At 43.0% G+C, this 8326-nt stretch overlaps 1 protein-coding gene across 2 annotated transcripts in view; it reads right to left on the bottom strand.

Moving 5' to 3' along the window:
• Positions 1-3833: 3833 nt before the first annotated feature.
• LOC101653726 (zinc finger protein 343-like) overlaps positions 3834-8326 on the bottom strand; it is a 15151-nt gene continuing 10658 nt past the window's right edge. Inside the window, exons 4-6 of one of the 2 annotated variants that reach the window (XM_045295331.1) lie at positions 7695-7821; positions 4327-5605; positions 3834-4074 (exon numbers count right to left, since the gene is read on the bottom strand). In XM_045295331.1, the coding sequence (XP_045151266.1) occupies positions 3936-4074; positions 4327-5605; positions 7695-7821 (1545 nt within the window). In that variant the 3' untranslated portion in view covers positions 3834-3935. Of the gene's footprint in view, positions 5606-7694; positions 7822-8326 lie in introns of both variants that reach the window. The other variant, XM_045295330.1, reaches the window with a different exon arrangement.

Below are 8326 nucleotides of genomic sequence, written 5' to 3'. Positions count from 1 at the left end.
AGGCACAAGAACTAGAAAGGCAAGGCTCACCAAGCCATTTATCTCTCCGCCCTTCAATTAATCCCACATGTGTTTATCGGCCAGGTTGGCACAAAAAACCTTAACTATCTCAGATGTAAATATACACCTACATAATTTTTTTTAGTTAAAAAATATTAATTCACTTATGAAGAAGAGAAAATATAAACAGACAGTTCCAGAAAAATAAACAAAGGTAAAGAAAGAAAAAAGTACTTTCCCCTGACTGAATTCACAAAGTATTTCTTGGAAGTAAAGTTTAATTACCCATTTAAAAACACATTCCAGTTCCCAAAGCTCTGGGTGAAACTACTCAAAGTCCTGCAACAAAGACACAGAGCTCAACAGGTCACCTATTTTATTTTGTTTTTTTTATTTTTATTTTTTTCAGGTCACCTATTTTAAACAAAACTGAAAAGCAGATAAAACTAACATTTTATGAGGGAAAAGATCTCTGGAGGCAACATGAAAAGGTAGAAAGTGTTTTGAAAATGATGATGGCAACAAATGTACAAATGTTCTTGACACAGTGAATGGATGGATGGATTGTGATAAGAGTTGTATGAATTGGAAATATTTCTTACTTATTTTCTATGTGTTTTAAAAGCCTGTCAGAAAGACGGGATTTGATAAACATTTTGAAGGGAAAAAAAAAAGTTGTATGAGCCCCCCAAGAAAATGATTTTTTTTAAAAACAGAAAGGACAGTACAAAAAATTAAACCAGGAAAACTGAAAAACAAACCAGACTTTTTTCTGTTAAGCTGTTGAAAATTGTTATTCATTTTTACAATAAAAAGAAAAGTACAAACACAAAGAAATCCACCTCTCAAGACTTAAACTTCTGCCAAGTGCCCTGGCTGGTTAGATTAATAATCGACTCACTCAGTCCATGCAAATCCCAGGTTTGTGAATAAAGCCACTCAATGTTCTTTAAAAAATACCACAGAAAGGTTTTAAATTTATAAAACAAAACTATTCTGTCCTAATTTACTTGTAATCAACCATTTAAACCTACTACCAATCAAGCAACCAAAAAAATAACAGCCAAAAGAAAACCTTTGTTCAGACATCTGATTAGTCAGGCCTGTGACTTTGAGGCTAATAGCCAGCAACCCAGTCACCAAGAGGGAGGAGAGGAGAGGGAGAAAAATATATATAGAGAGGACAATAATCAGACTGACCAAGTTGCACTAAAAGACAACAGCCATGGCTAGCCAAACCAAGTTACCAAACTTCTTTAAGTGATGGTCTGCAAAGGCAAGCTGCCAACTCAATAAGCCACCAAACTTCTCAGGCAGCGCCCTGGTGAGAAGCAACTGGGAAGAGTTAAGACTGAGTCAGGTCCCCTTCCCTAGTCAAGCCAAAGAACCACAGACAAATTTACCTCTGGAGGAACAGGAGACTCAGGCCAAATTCCAGCATCCCCAGGCAGCTGCTCAACTGAGAAGGTAGGAGTCCAGGGCCCTGGTAAAATCAAGGGGTGCCTCCCCTAGAGGTCCCACACTTCCGGGAGCAGCTGCCAGGCAGAGGTATCAGGACACAGTGAATTCCCGGCCAATGCACCAGAATGTTGTGGGTTGAAATAATGACAGCCACTATAATGTCTTGATAATTTAGAAGAGTATTTAGTGGGTTAAAACAGGAGTGCTAGAATCTAAAGGTGATCCATTGATTGCAGTCCCGAGTGGACATTTTAGTCCATGTTTATTTATTTAAAAATCGTTTTATTGGGGGCTCTTACAGCTCTTATCACAATTCATACATACATCCATTGTGTCCAGCACATCTATACATATGTTGCCATCATCATTTTGAAAACATTTTCTTTCTACTTGAGCCCTTGGTATCAGCTCACACCCCCGCCAGCCTTTTAGTTCATCTTTAAAGGCAAAAAATCATTTAACATTTGTCTAAGACTAAAGTAAGCATGTACAAAAACAAACAATAACTTTGAGAGCAAGTAAGCATTGCAAGGTACATCTATTATCAAAAAGGAAACAATATTAGAATTCAATAAGAGCAAGAAAGCATTGCAAGTTAAGAAGAGACTATAACGTCCTGAACCCGTGAACATGAGAGTACACTTAAAAATTAATCACCAGTGGAGATTTCCCAGAAGGGAAGGGGGAATAGGCAGGTCAACTAGAAGTCAGCTTTCTGAGATGGGAGGGGAAAGTGGGCAAGTCATCTAGCAACTAACACAAATGGAGTTTCTTGCAGTTAATGTATGGATTGTTTGAGTTGTAACCGCCCCCTCCAAATGTCTTTGTGTGTGTGTGTGTGTGTGTGTGTGTGTGTGTGTGTGTGTGTGTGTGTGTTTTCCTTTGGTCAGTTTACTTCAGGGTGAAGGGATAGGCAATACACCACCAGAGGGAGGTCAGAAAATATCAGAGGCAAGTGAAGACAGTGGGAGGCAGGTCAAAGGAAAAGGTGACGTGAGTAAACAGGACTCCACACACCATCCTGCAATGACAGTGATCTACATGTGGATGTACAGACAGACACAGAGGGGGAACGAAGGTGGAAAGGAGAGTGGGACTCTAAACTTATGAATATAGATGAGGGTTCTTCAATTCATGGGAAAATAGGATTAAATCATGTAAAGTTTCCACTGACTTTTTGAAGCCCCTCATATAGGTTTCAGAAGAGGTATTTCTAGTCGGGCATTTATTTTACCTATGCTCCAAATACTTCCAGGCATGGGAAGAGGCCACAAGGGCAAAGTTATGAAAACTGAGAGAGAACCAAACAACTTATGAGGAGTCATGGACCTTGGGCACTAAGGCAATGATCTTGGGTGGCACCAAGGTCAACTGGCTTAACATAGTCCACATTGTTAAAAAAAGTTCTATATCATACCTTGGTGAGTAGTGACAGCCCTTCGGATAAAGTAAGTAGCCTTTATATATAGCAACTGGTGATTTCTGTCCATCTGGAGAAGTGTGAAGAAAGTAGAGGATTTGTAATAACAATCAGACTAATGGACCCTTCAACTATCAGTCTCTTATACCCTGAGGCCAGAGGAACTGGATCATGGCTGGCTATCATTGCCAACTGATCTGAAAGGCATCCCATTAGGAACTGGATTGGGTGGGGCAAATATGTGGATCAACACTTAAAAAAATTTTTTTTAAGTCTTACTGGTCATATAAAGGCAGGTGGACTCTACCCAAGACCATAATCCTTAGTCCCCTTTCAGGTTTGGAGGTGCGCTTCACCCACCAGGTCAGTTTTCCACCCAACAATGGACAGATCTATGGATGGAACAGGAACATTAGGAAGGTGCGCACACCTTAGAATAATCAGCCCTGTGTGATCAAAAGCGCAATGTTTGCAGAAGGCGAGCCCTCGGAAGGGTGAGGAAAGGAGGGATGACACCGGAGGAAGGGGGATGAATGATGCCACATTATGAGGACGGCCATCAACAACATGAAACACAACGCACGTGAACAGGTGAAGAAAGAGCTGCTCTGCTCTGTGGCCTTCCACCCAATTGCACAATGAAAAGCTGAAAAGAGGAAAAGAACAAGAAAGAAAGGACCTATTGAAGGCTTTTACAATTCAGTTTTCAGACATTTCTTATAAAACTATCTCCACAGCACTGAAAAAACTGACAAGTGAATGAAACAGCATTGTCTTTAAAAAACAAATGATTTTATTTAAAAACATAATTATATGCTATTAACTTATCAATAAAACGATGTGATACTATATCTTTATATAAAAGTGGTGGTACAGTGGTGGTGGTAGGGTACCAAGGAGACGATGTCAAGGAGACCATGAAGAAAAAGAATGTTTGGAAACTGGTTGCGGTAGCAATTGTATATTGTACTCTGTGACTGAAATACAGAAAGATATATGTATTACAACGACTAAGTAAAAAAAGGATTTGCAGGAAAAGCCTGACACACACTCCTTACACATGTAAGGTTTCTCTCAAGTGTGTCATCTGATGTGTGATGAGAGGTGACTTTTGGCTAAAGCCTCGCCCACAGTCTTTACATACATAAGGTCTCTCACCAGTGTGTGTCCTCTGGTGTCTGATGAGAGTGGACTTTCGGCTGAAGCCTCGTCCACACTCATTGCACACATGTGGCTTCTCCCCAGAGTGTATCCTCTGGTGTGTGATGACATTTGCTTTGCAGGAAAAGCCTGAACCACACTCTTCACACATGTAAGGTTTCTCCCCTGAGTGTGTCATTTGGTGTGTGATGAGAGTTGACTTTTGGCCAAAGCCTCGCCCACATTCCTTACATACATAAGGTCTCTCACCAGTGTGTGTCCTCTGGTGTCTGATGAGAGTGGACTTTCGGCTGAAGCCTCGTCCACACTCCATGCACACATGTGGCTTCTCCCCAGAGTGTATCCTCTGGTGTTTATTGAGATCTGACTTCCAGGGAAAGGCTCGCCCACACTCATTACACACATGGGGTCTCTCCCCTGAGTGTATCCTCTGGTGCTTATTCAGATGTCCCTTTCTGCTAAAGCCTCCCCCACATTCCTTACACATGTAAGGTTTCTCGCTTGAATGTGTCCTCTGATGTGCGATGAGAATTGACTTGTCACTAAAGCCTCGCCCACATTCCTGACATATATAAGGTTTTTCACCTGTGTGGGTTCTCTGGTGTGTGATGAGAGTTGACTTGTCTCTAAAACCTCGCCCACATTCCTTACACACATGTGGTTTTTCCCCAGAGTGTATTGTCTGATGTTTTTTGAGATGGGACTGTTGGCTAAAGGCACGCCCACACTCCTTGCACAGATGTGGCTTCTCCCCTGAATGTGTCCTCCGGTGTATGATGAGAGTTGATTTTAGCCTAAAGGCTCGCCAACACACATTGCACACATGTGGTTTCTCCCCCGAATGTATCCTTTGGTGTTTGATGAGATCTGACTTCCAGCTAAAGGCTCGCCCACACTCCTTACACACATATGGTTTCTCTCCCGAATGTATCCTCTGGTGTGCAATGAGAGTCGACTTTGGGCTAAAGCCTCGCCCACATATCTCACACATGTAAGGTTTCTCTGCTGAGTGAGTCCTCTGTTGATTAAGGAAAAAGGATTCCTGTGTAAGGCCTTGGTAGCACTCACTATATAAATGTGACTTCTCCTGAGAAGGGGCCATCTGGTTTGTAAAGTCTAATTTCAGACTGCAGTCTGGTTCATCCTCTCTACAAGTAATTACTCCAAACCTTGAGGTTTCTAATCTCTTCAAACCCTTGTCTGTTTCCCCACATTTTTTTTCACTTGGGGCTGAGTTGGCCTCCACTGCCATCACTGTGTTGCCTTCCCTGCGGCTTGCTGACCCACCCCAGGCTGGGCTGAATAAAGCCCATGAGGTCTCCCTCTCCCCTGTGCTCCCACACAAGGGTTTGGAGACTTCTCTCTCCTGCCCTTCTGTGTTTTCACTCGTGCAGTTCTGATCAGAATCCTGATGCTCTGGTTGCTCTGGGCTGGACTCTCCTGGATGGAAGTGAGTCTCTGTATACAAGTCCGGGAAGATCTGAAGCACATGCTGCCAGAGGAATTGTTGACAAGGAAAATCCAGGAGGCAGGAGAAACAGGAATAGATTTGTGACTTTGGTTCTACAGGAGAGAGAAAATTCTATTAGGGCAGCAGTGAGTAGGGTTGCTTGGACATTGCTGCTTTCTCTTATGACAGACAGCGCATCTGCCTGGTGGAGTATCAGGAAAAGACTGACTCTCTCTCTCTCTCTCTCTCTCTCTCTCTCTCTCGCTCTCGCTCTCGCTCTCGCTCTCGCTCTCGCTCTCTCTCCTACTAGCTGAAAGGGTGATGGTTCAGAAGGTGGCCTACTGACTTTCTAGCAATCTGCATCTAGAGGGCCATTGGCTTAAAAACCCTAGGGAGCTGTGCTAATCTATCTTGGTGAACATATGCGTTCACTGAGAGTTGGAGTACCCTTGATGGCACTAACAAGCCTACATTCACATTTGTCATTCACAATATATCAAACACAATTCATTTCTCCACCATCCGGTCACCCATGTTCCATTTTTATCAACTGCCCTTCTTATTGCAATCCAGGACTCTAGTTGGAGCAGTGGTTAAAGCACTGGGCTGCCATCCAAATAGATGATGGCTCAAACTCACCAACAGCTCCATGGTAGAACTGTGCCGCAGTCTGCTTCTACAGAAATTTACAGTCTGGGAAACCCTAATGGGTCAGATCTACCATGTTCTATAAGGCTGCTATGACTGGGTAGCAACTCAATGACAATGGGTTTACTTACTGAAATCCAGATAACCCACGCTCAAAACCTTTGCAACATGTCAGCCAGATTAGAATTTCTCAAGGAAGGATCAGATATTGCTTCTGCTCTGTAAACAGCTTCTCCTATACGTGGCCTGTTCCTTCTCCTAAAGCCCTCTAAGCCGCAGACACTCAGTGACATATCCTGCCCCTATCATTTTGCTGTTACTGGGAAATAACAGTTCCTATGATTACATAGAAATCTTCATGACTTTTATTATTATAAAGATGGGCTGATGAAATATAAAGCCACTCAGTCTGGTGGGCCTCAGAGATAAGAGACAGTCTCTGTGTGAAAATGGCAGCGGTGTAGCACTTGAATATGACCACCTTTGAGTGAATGGTGATCAGGATCGGCCCACGGATGATTAACATGATTTGGCAGTCAGTCCTTCCTCCAACCTCCAATTGTTAAATCAGTTCTTAGAGTAGCCATCCTCCCCATGGTGAATCTACTTCTCCTATAGGGGTGATAATTCAGTACACAGTGGCCACAGAGAACTCGCAGACCATACTTAGAGTTAGGTGGTAGACTAAAGGACAGGTCACAGCTCAGGATCAGGAGGGATTTCAGCAGAGACTCCCTTCTTCTGTTGAGCAGCCCTCAGCTCCTCTCTCCTGTGCAGGTGTCCTGTCAGTCTCCTGAGCAAAACACTCTTCTTGAATGTCCCCACTAACTGACACATGGACCATGTGAGACCTGGGACTACTGTCTGTCCCTGAGCCGATGCAGGTCTCTCACTGCATCGTTTTAAGTCTCTTTCAGAATTTCCTTGTCCTCTTTTTGTTTCCTTTCTTCTCTTTTCTTTCTGCTACTTCTGCTCTAGAACACACCCCTCTCTAGGACGGTCGGATCTTGCCGTTAGCCCAATTCTGAAACTACAGGGCCTCCAGGGCTCCTCAGTCCACAGAAAAATTCCCACCATTACCACCAATCGCTTTTGCAAACATGCCATTTGCTCAGGAGTCTGTAGACACTTCTTTAATACTGTTCGTTAGTTAACCCCTGCAGGTGGCATTGCAATAACAGGGCAGCACTTTACAGTTTATGACCAAACAGAAAATATCAAAGCCATACTGTTTAAAAGCTTAATCCTTGAAATGAAACAAACAGGCAGTAGCTATGTATGCATACATGTATAGGATGGCACATGCACAAAAATGTGTGCTGCATATGTCTTCATGTATGTAATAATGCACACAAGTGGCACAATTATGGCGACTCACTGGTTTGAAGTTGTCCCCATGGTAAGGGGTCAACTGAGTCTACTGGCATAACATAGTTCATAAAGATGATGTTCCAAAACCTGGTTTGGTGAGTAGAACCAGGGCTCGTTCTTTGGCACACAGTAGGGCTCCAATAAATATGTGCAAAGGTAAAAGAGAAAACAGCACATCCTCACCCAAAGATAGTAGATTCCTATAAATCTCCAGCATCACGTCTCCATACAGGGTCTTCTGCTCAGCGCTCAGTGTCTCCCATTCTGCCTCCGAGAAAAGCACAGTGACATCCTGGATCGTAATTGGCTCCTAGAAAGAATAAGAAATCAATGCAGCAAAACACCACCAACTCTCACCATCAGACTTCACTGGGGGCCCTGAAGAATCTGCATCTGAGGAACTTCATCTAGTTCTTCCAAAGCAAGCTTTCCATAGCAACTCCTTCATACCTGGTGGACATGCCTGTACTCCAGATTTGTTACAAAAATCTGTGGAGAGCACAAGTGATCCAGAACCACAGCACCAGGTGAGCAACACTTAGACAGGCAGGAACTCCTCCTAGAATCAGGTGCGTTAGCCTCAGCTGTCTTTTTTTTTTTTTAATCATTTTATTGGGGCTTATACATTTCATCACAATACATAGATCAACTGTGTAAAGCACACTTATACATTTGTTGCCCTCATCATTCTCAAAATTCGCTTTCCTCTTGGGTTCCTGGAATTAGCTCATTTTCCTTTTTTCCCCTCCCCCTCCCTCTCCACTCGCCCCTCCCTCATGAATCCTTAATAATTTATAAATTATTATTATATCTTA

This window comes from Echinops telfairi, unplaced genomic scaffold (assembly GCF_000313985.2).
Source record: "Echinops telfairi isolate 266 unplaced genomic scaffold, ASM31398v2 ScPeMD7_5592;HRSCAF=6446, whole genome shotgun sequence".
Taxonomy (NCBI): domain Eukaryota; kingdom Metazoa; phylum Chordata; class Mammalia; order Afrosoricida; family Tenrecidae; genus Echinops; species Echinops telfairi.
The sequence above is the reverse complement of the archived record's forward strand: the minus strand, read 5'-3'. Positions and strand labels throughout refer to the sequence as shown.